Source organism: Lactuca virosa, chromosome 9 (genome assembly GCF_052849685.1).
Source record: "Lactuca virosa cultivar CGN04683 chromosome 9, Lactuca_virosa_CGN04683_v6, whole genome shotgun sequence".
NCBI lineage: Eukaryota > Viridiplantae > Streptophyta > Magnoliopsida > Asterales > Asteraceae > Lactuca > Lactuca virosa.
Window position 1 is genome coordinate 106,592,095 of NC_136434.1, and position 18,911 is coordinate 106,611,005.

Consider the following 18,911-nt stretch of genomic DNA (forward strand, 5'->3'; position numbering starts at 1 on the left):
TTGGCAGGCAATCCATTTACAAGAAAGGTACATGAAGCGACATCTGCTTCATCCCTTGCTGCTTCCAGGGTCATCTGGAATGCTCTTGCCTTTGGCCTTGGTAGAACATTAGGCCTTACTGCCTCCTTCTTCTTCGGGCAGTCCCTAGAAATATGCCCTTCTTCATTACATCCGAAACACACCTTCTTGTTGAATGTGCACTCATTAGTGTAATGCCCATACTTTCCACATCTGAAACAAGTGACTTCCTCGCCACACTTTCCAAAGTGATTCTTTTTGCACTTCTCACACCATCTTGCTTCGCCTCTTCCTCCTCTGAACTTCTTCGAACCAGACTTCGAGAACTTTCTCTTCTTTTTGGACCTTGAAGATCCATCAAACTTATTTTTCACTCCTACATCAGCCCTCTCCAGACCCTTCTCCCTTAATGGGTCTCGACATTCTTAGCTGCTCTAACGGTTGTCTTCAAAGTGCTTGCCATTTTGACTGTTGGGCCTAAGTCCGATGGCAATCCGTTAGCAAACTTCTCTATCTTGGACAGTTCAGTAGGCACCAAGTATGGGAATAACTTTATCCTCTCGGTGAATGCAGTGGCATAGTCATCAACACTTATCTTCCCTTTCTTTAGGTTCCGAAACTCATTGTGTAGGTCTATCAGATCTAATTCCGAGCAGTACTACATTTTCAACTAATCCATGAATGCTTCCCAAGACATCCTCAGCGCTTCTCCTCGTGGCATTATATTTGCCAATAACTTCCACCAGCTTAAAACTCCGGTCTTTAGTTGTCTGACTGCAAAGACGGTTTTCTGCTTGTTACTGCAGTTGCAACTTTCAAATACCATTTCCATATCAGAGATCCAGTCCATAATCTCTACTAGCTGTGGGCTTCCCGAAAGACTTGGTGGTTTGGCACCCAAGAAGTTCTTATACATACACCCATCCCTGTCAATCCCTCTGTCCAAGTAGTTTCTCCTGACCATTCGGGGTTCAACTTGACTCACAGTATGGCTGTAATTTTCTTCCTCTAACTGCTCAATGTTCAACTCAGGTTGTACAATGGGTACAGTAGGTTCATCCCTATCTTGTTGAAGTAGACGCCTTGTTTCTTCCATTTAGCAATCCAACATCATTTGCATCATTACTTGTACTCCTGCCAGCGTGATTGGCTCGGGTGCAGCTACTACTTCGGGTGCACGCTTAATCACTTGTGGCTGAGGCTGTTGATTACCATTAGCGTTTCCGAATCCGCTTCGGGTTCTTTCCATATCGATCTATACACCAAAGTAGGCGAATTTAGATCTTTATTTACGATAGACGTTCAAATCCTCCTTGTCTCTCTGAAAAGTTACATGCTAGTTCTAATATCGTAGTCGAACATTTAGAAATAGCATATAAGGCATCCCTCTATCTATAACATAAATCATTTAGCACATAAAAGCAATTTAGGCATCTTTCCTAAAATAAGCTAGTGCTTGTGTCTAAAATATAGCAGACACTCATCTCACAATCGGCCCTTAGCATTATAAGTTTAAGTCTAGAAATCCTACAAATTCCTAATTTGCTTAAACTAATGCTCTGATACCAACTGTGACATCCCCTTTTTCTCGGCCAGAAAAGACCGATTTGTTTATGCTTTATTTGAAAATCAGAGTATCCTTTTGAAGAAATATGTTACGGAATTTGTTCCAAAAAATATGATAAGTAAATTATCAAAGCATTTATGAAGAAATGTGTTTTTACTATATTAAAAACGTTGGGATGTCATTGTCAATACAATACATAAGCATAAACAGAAATAGTATAGGCGTTACAACATCTATTATTCTAATGGTCTATAATTCATTGATCTCTCATCAGATCATCACTCCTGTGCTCTCTTGCCACTACCTGTATACAAGAAACTGAGTGGGTCAGGCTTGGGAGCCTGATGAGCACATAAGGTTTTCAACCCACGATAATTAAGTTTATTAATTTTCATCACATCAATCAACCTGATTACCCGTTCCCGTTATCCTCAATTTCTGTCCCTAAAGCATCTACATTAAGGGACCTACCCTAAGGATCGTCACCGGGAAGACAATACTGCTTAGGGGATTCCTCAGCAATATATGTCAGTTAGGCAACCATGAAGGGGATGGAGTACACCGGTGAACATATCATTCACAAACACCTACAAGTTTCGAGTCTGCTAGCGTTCCACTAGACTATCTAGAATAGTTTGTGGTCGTCATCTATGCTCTGCTAGATGACTAGGTCAGCTTTCAACATCGAGGCCTCTCATCATTTTATTTCATCGCTCATCATCTATTTCATCTACCCGTCTTTCCCAATATATTGATAGGTATAAAATACATATACAGATTAAATCATGTAACAACATGTATACATCGTTCATCCAGCATAGATATCAAGAACACAGATAATGTACACGTATAACACGTAATGTATATTAAATACTTCATATCTATGTGTAAGATGAAAGTAACCATGCACTCACTTGTTAAAGTGATGACTCCAAACTCGGGCAGCGCTTCGCTTCTAACAATTTTATTTTCCTTCGACGAAACCTAGTATCATTATCACTAGATCTTAGTATAATATTTATTGCGACTAATTATTAGTCTAGGTAATATTGTTTTTCTTGTATTATATAAGTGTTAAACAATAATTTTCAACTACTATGTATAGACAGGGGCCAGACATGAAACACCGGAGGGTAGGACCATTTTGGCATTTAAGCTGTTCTGAAATCCAACAACCCTATGTGGCCCTTCAAACCAGATTCCCCGTACCACGAGCAGTTAAAAGATATTATAATAACACTTTGTATAATTTATAATACTTAGCACATATATTGTTTATAGGTTCATAATAACGATAATGAACTTAAGCATACGCTATACTTAAAGTAGGGTAAACATAACTCACTTACAAGGGGTTTAGCTAGGAGTCGGGCTCTGCGGGGGCAGAACTTCTGAGCTGAAAGCTCTTCTTCTCAGAGCCTTCTGGCACTCCGGGACTCTTGTCTAACAATTGGGAAGTAATAGGGAATGGGATGGGCTAAGGAGGGTGTTTGAGAGAGAATGAATGGGAAAGGTGTGAGAAAAATGGAAGAACTTAGCATCTATTTATAGGCTGCAGCTGCGGATTACGCTGGCCGTACTCAGTATGCGGGGAGTCCGAAGACCTACGCTTCACGTATGAGGGGACAGGTGTCACCATCCGAAGCGAAGCCGTGGAGAGAAAGGAATGGCCTTGATTCAGCCATGTGTCACCCTCGCATTCTTCCATAATTTAATGAACTTCTAAATTTTGTAACTTTCGCATACGAGCTCTGTTTTTGACGTTCTATATATCCACGCGTAAGTAGCGACGTGATCTACAACTGTTGTTTAGACTCCATCGGCTAATTTTGACTTTATTTTTAAAGTTATATTATAACAGACTTAGACAGATAAAGTCTGTTAAAAATTCATAACTTTGTCATCCGACGTCCGTTTTCATCTGTCTTTATATCGTTGAGCTCCTATTAACGAGATCTTTGATTCTCGTTTAGATTGTGTCGGCTAAAAATCGATCGATCTAAAATTCGATTTCCGGGCTGTTGCTATGCTAAATCTTAGAAAAAGCATAACTTCCTCATACAAAGTCAGATTTGGACGTTCGTTTTATGTACGTTCTCGGTCTAACGTATACTACGACTTTCGTTTAGATCGTTAAGGCTAAAAATTATTTTATCGCAAACTCACTTTTTACGACATACAGCGTTGTGCCAGTTTTGTGGCAAAACTTCAACGGGTCATAACTTTTTCGTTATAAGTCGGATTTCAGCGTTCCTTATATCCCCAAAATCCTTGTTATGACTACTTCAACTTTCTTCATAGATATTGAGTTTATCTGTTATTTTATTTTGACAAAACTGCATTTTTGGTCCCTGTGGTTATCCAAAAATTGTGGATAAGGTCCAAAATGTTTTCAAGTTGCATGGTTGGTCCAAAACATGAAACTTCTTGTGGTTTTGGTCCCTGGACTTAACTCCTGTCTATTTCCTTCCGTTTAGTGTAGCACGTGCCCTCCATGTGAGGGTACTTTCGTCTTTTCATCTATTGGCCCCTATGGTTTGAAAACTCCTTTAAGACCCAACCCACAACGTCTCTCTTCTCTTTCATCTTCATTCAGACAACGTATCTTTCTCTTTTACTCTTTCTCGGTTGATTGATTTCTTTGTTCACTCACAATGGTGCAACAACTGTGTTTTTGTGGAAGAGATGTTGTTATGCGAACCTCCTGGACAGATTTAAACCCTGGTCGTCATTTCTTTGCATGCCCTAAACAGGTAACAATGTGCATAATTAGGTCAACGATTTTGATTTAATAATCCATCCACTTTTCTGTATAATTGTAGGACTCAAAACGTGGATTTATTGGGTGGGTTGACCCCCATGTGTCCAAGATCGACAACTATAATACCAGGATTGCTGAGATCAATCAACATGCATGAGCTGGATTTGGGGAATATGCAACATGAATCAACAAAACTCAAGATGTATTTGGTTATAAACTGGGTTCTGCTTCTTTTGGTTATCTACTTTAGGAATTAGGGCTTACATGTTAGGGTGTAGTTTTTGGAAGATTGTTGTAATGTTGTGTTTTGGTGTTGGTTTTTGTAAGCTGAAAGTGTTAGTTTTTGTTATAAATTGTAAGCTGAAAGTGTTAGTTTTTGGTTATCAATGGTAACTTGTTTTTAATGAAAGTGTTAGTTTTTGTTATAAATTGTCTCAGTAGTTTTTGTTATAAATTGTCTCAGTTGAAATGGTTATGATAATAGTGTATGGTGTAATAGTGAAAATGTTAAATATTGACTATGATGTTAACCATAACAGAATACTAGAAAGTACATTACCAAAAGCTGCTTTAACAAAACAAAAACCAAACATTACCATTAAGCAGTACCAAAATTGCATAGCTATTGCATAACCATGTTCAAAAGTTCATAACTATTACATAACCAAGTTCAAAAGGGCATAAATATTACTTAATAACTAGAGTTTTAAAACATTACCAACTATTACAACGACAAATAAAACACAAAATCTAGTAGCCTACCCTTGCAACACTTCAAACTTTATTTGCTTGACTGGTACCTCCATTTCCCCCTTACCCTTGCATATCCTGGAATTATGGCCTTTGTTCTTACACTTGCTACATGTCACACTCACAGATTTCCTAGTTAGCTTCTGACTTTCACATTGACCTTGTTGTGGGTTCTCTTTCTGACTTTGGATTATACTCTTCTCATCGGCAGTCTGCCTCCCTTTCCTTTTTGGTCTTCCTGGCTGCTTGTGGTGTGGTGGAGGGGTAAGGGTTGTTGGACAATCACTCTTAGGCTACATAATCTCTTAAAACTGCATACTGTTTAGTATAGTATCCAACCACCATTTTTGTTGCGAGAGCTTTAGCCCTAAAAACTTTGTCACCTAAAATACTAACCTCATACATCCTCTGTAGCTCCTCTTGAATTGCACGAATTGGCACTCCAGGATTTGATTCAATCTGATCCATAATCTTTTTCGAAATGAAGGTGGCAGTGCAAGATTTGATTTTTCGGGACTGAAGGCAGATGTGATTGCAATTATATGTCTTTACAAACCAGTACACATTATCATTTGCCCTAGATGCGTGGAGTCTCCAAGTACACTTGGCCTTTTCTTCAATTACTTCTTTACCCTTTACCTTTTTTGTGGTAGGTCCACCAACCCCACTTGCATTGACTACCACAGTTCCCTTACAAACAGATGTCAACCTATGTTTGTCATTTTCTGTAAAACAAATATTTCTTCTAGTCTCCAATGCATGCATATCAATTTTTTCCTTTAGTTCTTTTTTTTGTGTTATATTTTTGTCCTACATGGAAGGCCACCTTGTGAACTTCACCATGAGAACACACTCTCTCATTGCCTAACTGTTTGATGACTTCCCTTCTTTTCCTATCATTGTCTGAATCTTCACCTAGAGAAACCCATTCATCATTGTTAATAACCTCTATATCCTCTACTTCCTCTTGAACATCATTACACTCATGAAACTTATACTCACTCCCTAAGTACTCTGCATCTGTGTCTATACTCATGTGAAAATTCTCCATGTCTACTTCAATATCCAGAATTAGGTTATCTTCATCAACCATAAAGTCACTATCTTCACTGCTGTATTCACTACTCTCTAAATCATCATCACTACTTGCATCTACATCAGCTATGTTGGATGATTTTTTTGGAATACTTTCATTAAATTTAACCCCATAGAAAGGGTCAAAATCTTCCAACAATTCCTCTTCTACACTATAGTTGTTTTCAAAAGGGACTTCATTTGATTGGTGTTTCTTATTCATAGCAGTACACTCCTCCTCTACACCCTTATTTGCAATAGGTTGCTCCTCCTCTACAACCTCATTTGCAGTTGTATGTCCCTCCTCTACACCTTCATTCACTGATTTTTCAACCATTTCTTCACCAACATTAGTAGTCACAAGTTCAACTTGATCACCTTCAACAACACCTATTCCTCCTTTGTCTACCTAATCCAAGCAAAGCTTTTTACTACATGATGAGCTACCTTGGGCAGGTTTCCAACCTCTGCCCCTACTCAACTCAAGTATGAAGACCCATACCTTGCCAAGGTCAACCCTACTTTACCCTTACAAACTTCAAATTCCACCAAGTGAGGACCAACAGTAGGGGATACGGGCTGAGGTGGTTCCTCATCTTCTATCTCTTCTATTATAACCCTTCTACGACCATTTGGGGACATGAAATAGGTAACTAACGTTGTTTCTGCATGCTCTGTGTACACTTTTATCAGTTTGTTCTCACTCACATATTTTGATAGGTAACGTACATCATCATCATTACCTAGAGCTCTTAGTCCAAAATCCAAACCCTCATTGGGCAAATGGAAATGGTAGTAGATGACAGGTGGAACAATATACCCTAAATCTAACATGATGGAGTCCATTTCGTGTACTGAGAATTCTTCTATATCGACCACGGCAATGTATGCTACAACCCCTTCAATATACTTGATGCCTGGAAACTTTGTGAACTTCCCACCATGATGAAGTTCAATACTGAACATGGTGGGATGTCCAGCTTCAAAAAAAAAACAAAAAAAGATTTTTAGATTTCAAAAGTGTAAGAACGTGATCAAATACAGAGCATCTTACCATAAATTTGGTTGGTATCAATTTCTTCACCGTGCGCTCTGATGGATCACATTGTGAGAACCATTTGCGAAATTTCAACAACAGATTGAAGCTCGATCAGGAAAAGGGTTTGTGATTAGGTTTTTTTTATCTTCACGTCGTCAAAGGTGGGTGAAGGAATAGGAGTAGCCAACTGATAATTAGGGATGATATACACAAATAGCATGTAGAGCTTTCAATTGGTGGTAATGTGCAATACATATGAAAAGACGAAATTAACCTCACATGGAGGGCACGTGCTACACTAAACAGAAGGAAATAGACGGGAGTTAAGTACAGGGACCAAAACCACAAGAAGTTTCATGTTTTGGACCAACCATGCAACTTGAAAACATTTTGGACCTTATCCACAATTTTTGGATAACCACAGGGACCAAAAATGCAGTTTTGTCTTTTATTTTTGATGCATATTTATTATTATTATTATATTACATCGTTATAAGCACGTATATTGCACATAAATCACATAATATTCAAATATTGTCGACCCTAACTATTACATTATAACATTAATGCCTATCCAGAAACGTAGGCGTTACATAATGTGAGCTTGTCTCAAAGCTAATTTAGTATTTTGACCATTTTGTCCTTTCATACCGAGTTTCATTCTAGAGTAATGAAATTTATTTGATTTATCTAATGAATGATATTTAAAACCTGCAAATATTATTTCAGAATGACGAAGAATTTAGAATGCGGAAGGCAAATATTCTTGCAAAATAAGGAAGAAATATTCTTCGGGTTCCCATACAAAATTCTTTGGTTATGACCATGTGGTATGCATTATGTCAGAATCATTAAAATTTATAATGATATTTTATTATAGGATTTGATAATGTGTATTTGTTTTGCAGATACATGAACATGACCTATATTAGACTATGAAGATAAATGTGTTCTCACATAATGATATTCTTACAAAATGTAATTCTCGTCTGATGTTAGTCTCATAGAATGTCATTCTCGTAAGAATGGTTTGGATCAAGTCGACTCTTGACCATTGAAGATCAAGTGCATTTGTTTAAAAATTGTATATTTAAGCATGCTATGTTTTTTAAGAATTTATTTCATTTTTATGACATTCTGTAAGAATATATATGTATAAATCTACATTTACATGTCCATGAATATACACTGATCTTGTTATTTTTCAACTAATGGTTCAAGAATGTTGTATTTCTTCAAGAAGTTCATTTAATGAAAATATGTATTCTTTCAAAAATATGTATCCTGACATTCTTATATAATATATTTCTAACAGAATGTCATTTTGACATAATAAAATCGGGTATAATTAAAAATTACGTTAGAATTAAAATTGAATTAGTTAAAAAAATCAGAATTTTTAAATCAAGAGAATTAATTAACCCCAAAAATCTGAAATTTTACTTTTTTAATTTTATCTCATTTGACTAAAATACCCTTATAGTGAAATTAAATGATATTTTTCAATTATTTTTAATTCAATAATATTAATTAATCACTTTCTTAAAATAACTAAATGATTAGTCCACAATAAATCATACATCCACACAATAGATAGTTAGAATACAATAACATAATCTCTCTCTCTCTCTCTCTCTCTCTCTCACACACACACACAGATATATATATATATATATATATATATATATATATATATATATATATATATATATATATATATATATCTTCTACTCTAATAAATGAAGGTTTTTTGCCACATGTCATCTTCTCCTTCATTTGGACACATGACATTTTCTAAAATTTTTAGATTTTCTATTTTTCCACTTGTCATTTTATTGTATTTTTCATTTTATTAAATTAAAATTCCACATTTAATATGTAAGGTAATATATATGTAAGGTATTTATTAGAAAAGGGTTTATATATGTAATGTATTCAATACATTAAGTCTCATTAATTTTAATAATTCAAAAAAAATTTATTTTTCTTATAAATTCGAACTTTTCAAATTGTTAAAATTTCATATTTAATTTTTTTTAATTAAACTCATGTAATACATGGGTCTCACACCTAGTATATATATATAACAAAGATACATAAAGGCCCCTACATTATAACTGAAGTGAAAATAAAACTATAAACTAACAGAGGTCCTAGAAACTTCAAAAGGCATGACTCATGGAGTCATGATGTGTAGTCTTCCAGGTTAAATTTTAATTTACATGTCTCTTCTTTTAAATCGTCTGGCAATAAGACATTTTTCTTCTACTTTTCTTACAATCATATGTATATATAATTGCGAAGAATCACAATGATTTCTATTCAAAATTTGGTAATTAATTAATAATACTTAAATTTATTATTTATGATGAATCCACATATAACTCTTAATATTATATGTCTGTTTGTTTTCTTTGGATATCAATAGCGATTTTGTATTAGATTAAATAACTAGTCACTGAATTATTTATCTATCAATTCTGAAATACAACACCTCCATAGTTTTGAATACCCCTAGTGCAAGTTATATTTTTTGATGATGGTGAAATTAAAATCTCAACTACTTTGTCTTTGAACATGTTTTTGTTTTTTTTTTTTTTTTTTTGAACTAGCAAATGAATATATTAATAAAACGACTCAGCAAGATGCTAGTCAGCGAAGGAATACAAGTAGATAATTAGGAAAAAATTACAAACTTATAAAAGGACTTATGCTCCAATCTGTCCATTTTAAACTTTCATTACCCTTCCTATGTTTAAACCATAAGAACGTGATTGCTTTTATGATATCTACCACCTTTGTTGCCGGTACTTTGTTGTTGTTGAATAATCAGTCATTCCTTGCTTTCCATATGAACATGTGACGTATGTAAACATGTGATGTATGTAAAACTATGTACATCATAAGTATTCTCGTTAAAAAAAAGACTGTATGTTCCTCACATCCGAAGAGATAGAAATAAAGGTGTCCATCATTAATATATACATAGATTTTGAATTTAAACCCACGAGTTTGAGGTAATGATAACCAAATCTTGTCAATATAAAGAGATAGAAACCGGTTCATGACAAAATAATAGTAATGTCTAAAAATCCTAAAAAATGTTATGTTCTATATAATTTTATCTGACCAAATTTATGACAAAAATATTTTAAATTTACAAGGTTGTATGGTGAAAGGGTGCCCGAATCCAGGTCATGAGAACAAAGAAAATGCTAGCTTCTTGTTTTAGTAATTTATTGAGATCAAAAGCCATGATCCACCAGTTAATGAGGCAACACAATTACTAGAAAAACGTAATATAAAAAATAATAAAGCATCCAAAAATGAATTGCCTAAAGCAATTCCGTAATCAAATAGTGACCAGCCCCCATCAAAGTAGAATTAAGAAGGTACCAAAGAGTAGGTAGTCTGTTTATCGAGATGCGGGATCAATCAAGTCAAACTCCACAATCAAATAAAACCACATCTTGCAAAAAAAATTTTAAAAAAAAACACGAAACCTCTACTATATTTTCTTATAAAAATTTGTTGGTCTAAAGATGATCCTGGATACATTTACACACCAACCAAGTTTTCCACTTCATGCACAAAATTCTATATAGCTCTATATCATGTAAAAGAAATGATGGTCTTAATAATAAATACATGTATGATGTATCAAGCTTTTATTCTATGCATGAAAGGTTGACATCTTCATATTTTTGTTACATGTTTTGCCGGATTCTCATGCACATAAAACTACATTAATCCTATTTTTATGGAGATGGGTTATTGATCAAACTTGCCAAATTTTTAGAACTATAAATTTGTAGAATTCTGAGAGACGCGCAGGCCGACAAATAGTTCGGTCTCCACTTCCGAAAACTGGCTACTTTGGTTGCTTGTAACTGGATCCTTCTGCTTCGTTGAGTACAGTTGGGATGGAGTTGCAATGCGCTGACATGATTGGAATAAGTTGTGGTCCTTCCTTTTCTTTTATTAGTGATAAAAATAAGACAAAAATGTTTACGGATATAATGTACCTTTTGGCATAAACTTGTGTTTTCTTGGCACAATCTTGCATTTTCTTCCAAGAGGTATCTTTCCTGAATAGTGAAAAGTGTGTAAAAAGAGGATGTATTTAATATTGGTTTCTAAAGAGCTAGAACAATTAAAACCTTTGCTTTCAGTTTTTCAACTTGCTCTTTAAATAACTGAGTCTGAAATCAACCAAAGAAAATAGGTTAGTGAGACCAAAACTTAAAATGGAATAATCGCCAGTATATTACATCTCTGTACTTTCGATACGATCTTTTGATTACCTTTCTTGCCCTAATGGTTCTCAATGTATGTTCCAACTTATTGTCTAAATGACTTAGTTCCTCTACTGAACATGATACCAAATCTTGTCCCAAAAGCCTCCTAAGATATTCATTTGTACAAACCATTTTTAGCATGAAAAGAAGTGATTATATAATGGAAACAATATGCACAAGAGGTAAAAATTAAGAAAATTTGTGGCAAAGAAAAGTAATATCTAATTAAGATAATAACCGTTGGGAAATTTCAAGTTGCTCTATTTGTTGTTGAATGGCGGCAGCTTCTTGCTTCAATTGCTGCAAAACAACATTTTTAATCTTCAGATGGTTGCATCAAAGACTAACTATGTATATGATACTACAATGTATATAAATCTTGACCTGTACGTGTACTTCATTTTCAGGTGTGCAGATTTCATCTTTCTTAACATCTGCACGATATTTTTCTATTGTCTTCTGCATGCTAATTAAAACGGATAAAAGTATAAATATCAATGACTAATCATTTAAGAAATTTACGTCGTTTATATCAAATTTCATGACACACGAACAAGATTAAAAAAGATGAATTCAGTAGTTTTGCTGAGATATAGAACTTCTATGCTAGAAACAAAATCCATATATAAATGTCAATTATTAATCATTTAAGAAATTTATGTGGATTATGTCAAACATGATTTATGTTACACATGATTTAGGTAATGTTTCTTTTTTACTTAATAAACATATTAATAAACATAATTTCAAAAAATTTAATGGTAGTATATATTGTTGTTATTTTTACTTAACGTTAACAAAATGTCTTAATGTGTTATTTTCTTAACATTAAGTCATGATTTTATATTTTGTTTTTCTAAATTGGCCCTATTTTCCCTTATGAAAATCACATTTATATTTGATCACATTGAATCTAACCAATTTATTCAAACGAACAACCCTCACACTACATCTACAAATATATAAATGAGTTTTTTCTTATAAATTCTACTTTTCCATGATTATGACCATATATTTAGAAATAACCAAAGTTAACGACTTGAAAAAAAACACAACAACAGCAGAAGAACATTAACCCCTTCAGAAACAAAAACATGGTAACTAACACAAATAACATTAACCCTTCAGAAACAAAAAAATGGTAACTAACACAACAAAAAACAAACACTCGTCAAAATATGTGATATCCCAAAATAAAGATTGGGCATCAACAACAATACATAGGTAAAAGAGCTAAGACATAGAGAGCACTAAGGTGCTGTTTTTTTTTCTTCTGAAGCAAAATATCTGCAGTCTTTGGACCACATCTGCAGACCTCTACAGTAGAAGAGGTGGACCAAAAGTTTGAAGTCAAAAAGAAGAAGATTGTTTTTTAACATCTACATGCTGCTAGAATAAACTAAAATCTAATTAAACTGTTTTTTTTAACTTAAAAAAGTTTTTCAATAATTTTATGACTTTATTATAGACAATTAAAAAAATATAGATCAAATATTATATATTATTCTGCGTGGTACAGATAGAAGAGACCAAAAAGATCTATAGACAAAAACAAACAACACCTAAATGTCTCCCATGCAACAACATAAAACACAAGTGGAAACTGAACATGAAAACTAAATTAAAAATCAAAATTTAGAATAGATATCTAAAATGGAAGAAAATCTCGATAACATCTTAAGGAAAACAAAAATCAAATTCTTTACAGATTTGTGTTTCTATTCCACCTCTAACATGTTTCCCTCCTTTTTTTTGCAAGTGAGTTTTCTTTTTCTAGATGAAGCTTCAAATTTGGATTTCTCATCTCTCCCTCCTTCATTGATTTTTTGGCAAAAAATATGAATTGGATTCATTTTTGAAGGAGATGGGCTTGGAGATGGTGAAAGTTGTGGGGTGAAGGAGGAAATGAAGACGATAGAGTGGGCATGGGGTGGTAACTCTCGACCCAACTCGTAACCCGACACCGACCCAACCCGAAAATAGATGGGTTTGGGTTGAGATTTTTGACCCGTCAACCCGTATATATATATATATATATATATATATATATATATATATATATATATATATATATATATAAAATCTAATTTCCTTCCGTATCTGTAATATTTTATATCATTGTATTAATTCGGTATTCGCATATGGCTAGTCTATGTCTGCGGTGCCCTAATCAAAAAAGAAAAAAACACATTTCATTTTTAGATACTCACGAACGAAGAACGCATCCACTTTATATGAGTATTTTCATTTTTAAATTTTATTTAGATGTTAATGACTTTATGAATTTATTTTGAAAACCTTTTTTTTTATGTTAAAATTGTAATCACTTTATGACTTTATGTTGAAAAAAACTCATTTTTGAAAATGCGTTATTTATTTATTAAATGGGTTATATGGATTGGGTTCGACCCACTAACTTGTGAACTTGCGAACCCATATACTTAAACAAGTTATATGAGTTGGGTTGGGTTGAGGTTTCCAAGCCACCAACCCGTGACCCGACAACCCGCCAACCTATATATTATATGGGTTGAGTTGAGTCAATGTTTTCTGACCTGCCAACTCGTGAACCGCCAACCTGAACCCAATCCGATTGTCGGGCCAAGGTTGGGGTTGGGTGGGCTAGATAGATGGGCAATTTTTATTTATTTTAATTACAATATAATTAGTAAAAGAAAAAAAAAGATATTATAAAGGATAGAATAGTCTTTTGGATAGAGGGACGAATTGTGTAATTTGTTAAAACCATAGAAATACTATCTATCAATTTTCAACCATGGACCAAAACTATAAATTTGAACAAACCACAAGAATTATTTCTGTAATTTGCTCTTTTCTTGATGTACTTTTATGTAGCATCGTATGTGAGAATACCTCTTTGTTCCTTCTTAACACCTAAATCACGATATTTCGTGTTCCACTTCATCATAGTCCTTTTTTCTGTGTAATGACTGATAAAGCATTTATATTTTTCTGGTGTGTATGAGTTTTTTCTTCGTAATTCTAGTCTCAATAACTACGGATGTTATTCATATTGAGGTTTTTTGCCCATTGCTATTCGTTTATAATCCTTGGTAGTTGGTAGTTAGTTAATTAGGGTTAGGGAACCATTTACTGGGTGCTTAGTGGTAAAAGAGATCACGTTTTTTGTTTCTTTAATGCTATTAACGAGCAGTAATTAAAATTCTGTGCTATTTATGTTGGGTTATGTGAACATTTATTAGTGCACTCCAGTGAGGAATTCTTCTCCATGCCCAAATCATACAGGTTATCAAGCAAACAAAAGTCGATTCTTGAAGTTGTTATATTCCTCTTTCTTAAGTTCTATAGCGGTTCTGCTTAATTAGTACGTAAGCCTCTCATGTACTCTTAGCCTTCCTTGTTTTCTTTGCTTGTTAGTGGTGTTGGATTAATCAGTTAATAGGAAACTTTCTTTATTTTAGGATTTGTTTATTTATATATAGTTTAAATAAGGTATTTTAGGAAAACTTGGTATAGACAATTGCTTTTAGTTTTGTTATTGGAATAGGATTCTCTTTTTTTAGTATAAATATGTCTAGGTCCAGTTTTAATTACTGCTCACAGTATGTTTATTTTTTTTTATGCTTTGTACGTATTCACAAGAGAATCAAAGAATTAATCCTTGCAAGTTTTCTTTGATTCTTTCTTGTACCTTGATGCACAAGGTTTATTATCAAGTTTTTGTTTATAAGTGGAGTCTTCTTTTTCAAAAAAAAAAAAAAAAAAAAAAAAAAACATCGTTCCTAAAAAAGTGAGCAACTAGGTGCCGCTTTGGTCACACAGGAATTAGTTGTATACTTATTGGTGTATCTCAGTATACTCGAAGATAATAATTTCTTGAATAAAATAAAACATTATTGCTAAATAATCGCGAATCATAAAATGGATTGATATAATATATATTCTTTAGTTATTGTTTTAGAATTTTTATGTTGCATTAACGGTTTCACCATCGAAAGTTATTTCGATGATTGTATATTTTGATGATAATTATATGTCTACCGAAATTTTATAGTTGCATTTTTATTTTTTTTTTTGAACTTGGGGTTGTACAAATGGTTTTCTCACTCTTAGAAAAACATAACATTTAAATTTAAAATCAAAATATCAAAAGATATATATGATATACATGTCTCAACAACTACGTGTTGCTAGCTGTACGAACATCATACATTATTCATCATGTTGGATAAATGGTCGAAAAAGATAAATTCTTATTTATGTAATAGGGCTTCCATCCATCTCCATAGTTATAGTCCTTACATTGGTGTAAGTTATATTTTTATATCTTTGATGGTGAAATTAAACTCTCGACCACTTTGGCCTTGATTGAACATGTGATGTGTGCATGTAAAACTACCTTCCTCACAAAAACGACATACAAAGAGACAGAACTCCAGTTGTCCATCATTCATATATATAAATGTTGAATTTAAACCCACGATTTCTAGGTAATGATAACCAAATATGTCTAGAAACCTTAAAAAATGTTATGTTCTACTTTTATCCGTCTGAATTTGTGACTAGAATATTTTATAATTACAAGGTTTTATGGTGAAAGGCTCCCCGAATCTAGGTCATGAAAACAAAAAGAAAGGGCTGGCTTCTTGTTTTAGTAATTTAGTGAGATCAAAAGCTATGATCCAATGGTCAATGAGGAAACAGAATTATAGTAGTAATAATAATAAAAATAAAAATAAAACACCAAAAAATGAATTGCCTAAAGCAGTTCCGTAATCAAATAGTGACCAGCCCCCATCAAAGCAGAAGAAGGTACCGAAGAGTAGGTACGTACTCTGTCTCACAAAGATGTGAGATCAAGTAAAACTCCACAATCAAATCAAACCACATCTTGAAAATTAAAAAAAAAAAAACTAAACCAAAACTGGAGCCTGCAGCTTTGGTTACTGGTACTTCATATAGATACACCTACTATGTAGTTTCATATCTAGTAATTTAAAATACTTAAAAATGCAAACATACTTGAAACCAAATACGTGTGTGTGTGCGTGTGCGTGTGTGTTGTGTGTGTGTGAGAGAGAGAGAGAGAGAGGACGTACTTGGAGCTTGAAAACTCATAGAGTTTTCCCTTTTGAGAGAAAATAATCAAAGCAACTTCAGCATCGCAAAGAACTGAAAGCTCATAAGCCTTCTTCAAAAGCCCATTCCTCCTCTTCGTGAAAGTAACTTGCCTGCTTGTTGTGTTCTCTATTCTTTTCAGCTCAACCTTTCCTCTCACCATTTCCTGCAACACATACACACAAACAAAGTAAGATAATCTTGATATCGCAAAACCTCACGAGGAAAGAAAACAAGTACAAACCCAACAAAATTACGGAACTTTACCAAGTTTGAGCAAGAAACAAGTCAAACCTAGAGACTTGAGTTCAAGATTTGGGGCAAAGAGACTGTTAACACATAAACCCTTGAAATTTTAAGAACATATGACAGAAGTCCATGTAGATCTAGTGAAAAAATGGAAGAAACCCTAAAGAAACAGTAGACTGAACATATGGATTCGTAGGACAGGAATGAAAGGTTCGATGATTTGGAAGAAAAATATTAAAATATAGGTAGATAATGAAACATGAAGGATCTTTCTTTGTTGGTGATGTAATGGATCTCTTTACTTTGAGACCACAAATGAAGTTATATTTCCTTATTCATCGATCTATCGTGTATTCCCTTTGTCCCCATGGCAAATAGAGAAGGTAACGCACCAAAAAGGTCAAGGGAAGGCAATAAAAATGAGTTCCTTAAAAAATATTCAGAAAACAAACACCTAGTTTTATCTTATTTTGGAAAACCTGTGAAACATATAATAAAATATTGCAAGATTCTAACATAATCCTTCGGTTTCCATTAAATTTTATCAGACATTTAACTCTGTAATTTTATTTGATTATTAGTAAAGTGTATATTTAAAATATTTGTTCATATATGTTTTGAATTAACTCTAATTACGTCATCACATCGCAAATATTGGCATCCTAATACGTGTGTTTAGTAATTAAATTATGTTTTAAAACATTTTAAATCGAGTAACTTTCCAAATTTATCGTCGGATTAAGCTTATAAAAAAGCAAGGAATATTTTCGTTTGTCTCGATATGCTAGTGGAATTTTTTGTACATTGAAAGCTAATGTACTAATGAAAGATTTTTACACTCAAGTGACGTGGTTAATATTTAACATATTTACTTGTAAGATCTCATAAACATAACATATCCATGGCATGTAATATTAAATGACACTTCATCATTCTCTTCACCTTTTTAAATTGTTTGGGACGCTACCATTGGCAAATTTGAGTAATTATAGAAAGATTATGTGTTTTAGGATTTAGGACTGTGTTGCTTTTCCAAAAACCATTTCTTACAGGGTGCTGATATTTCCACTGATGTTTCTTATACATCCCTAGACTTCCAAAGGGAAATGACAATTATGCCCATTTATGTTTAGAGTGTAATATATCTTTCTTAATATTAATATAACATATCTTTTTTAATCTTTTTCTTCCCTTCCGTCAACGCCCACCCTCACTTTCCGTCGACACCCACTCCGGAGACCTTCAACCCACACCTTCGTTGGAAACAGCTCCTTCTGCCGCCACCTGCAAAATCGAAAATCATTAGAAGAAAACCACCTATAAGTACCAAAATTACCTACAAAACCATTGCAGAACCACCAACTAAATCGACAATTTCAACTTCAAGAAACCACCTGTAACTACCAAAATCAAAACCACCTTTCAAAATCAGATTTGTTGGTCCATTGGGTTTTAAGGTTTCAAAATTCGATTTGCGGGAGTTTATTGGTTTAACAGTTCTTCGAGGTTTCATCGTTGGTGATGAGTAAGGCTTCTGCTTTCGAGTTTCGTGAAGATGACAGAGGGGCGGTGGTGGGAGGGACTTTTCGGGTGAGCTTCGTCCCCAAATGGAATCGATTAGAGGTGGGTATTTCTATGGAAGGTCCGGTGATGCTTATGTTTATTTGTATTGGGAAAAGATGGGAGAGTTTATTGATGATAACAGGAGACGAGGAAGGCAATGACCAGTAACAGAAGGAATGAAAGAATCAAGAAAGATGGGACTCTGTAGGAGATTTTGGTTCAAGGGGAAGACCAGTAACTTGAGCAGATGAAGAAGGAGTTATAGGTTTAAGATTGCGGTAAAATCGAATCGGAGGTCACTGCAAATGTAGGTTGAAATTCTCCGACGTGGTGTAGACGAAAGGTGAATGTGGTGGAGATAAAAGGAGTTGGGTTAATTTATTATTTTATTTATAACAAAGGAATTTAATATATATATATATATATATATATATATATATATATATATATATATATATATATTATATTAAATATAGACAATAATTACATTCT

General features: G+C 33.8%; 1 protein-coding gene across 3 annotated transcripts; it reads right to left on the bottom strand.

Annotated features, from left to right (window-relative positions):
- Window positions 1-10,691: 10,691 nt before the first annotated feature.
- On the bottom strand, window positions 10,692-17,253 carry LOC145137183 (MADS-box protein AGL42-like). 3 transcript variants are annotated; one of them, XM_079071323.1, is made up of 8 exons: window positions 16,875-17,253; window positions 16,589-16,773; window positions 11,892-11,973; window positions 11,746-11,807; window positions 11,514-11,613; window positions 11,370-11,411; window positions 11,235-11,297; window positions 10,692-11,109 (listed from the first exon to the last, which is right to left on the bottom strand). In XM_079071323.1, exons 2-8 carry the CDS (start codon window positions 16,768-16,770, stop codon window positions 11,011-11,013), a joined length of 630 nt encoding a protein of 209 aa, XP_078927449.1. In that variant the 5' UTR covers window positions 16,771-16,773; window positions 16,875-17,253; the 3' UTR covers window positions 10,692-11,010. The 3 variants fall into 3 exon arrangements, with proteins under 3 accessions (XP_078927449.1, XP_078927448.1, XP_078927447.1); XM_079071322.1 differs by having other exon boundaries at window positions 10,692-11,148; window positions 16,902-17,251; XM_079071321.1 differs by having other exon boundaries at window positions 10,692-11,148; window positions 16,875-17,248.
- Between the last annotated feature and the right edge of the window lie 1,658 nt (window positions 17,254-18,911).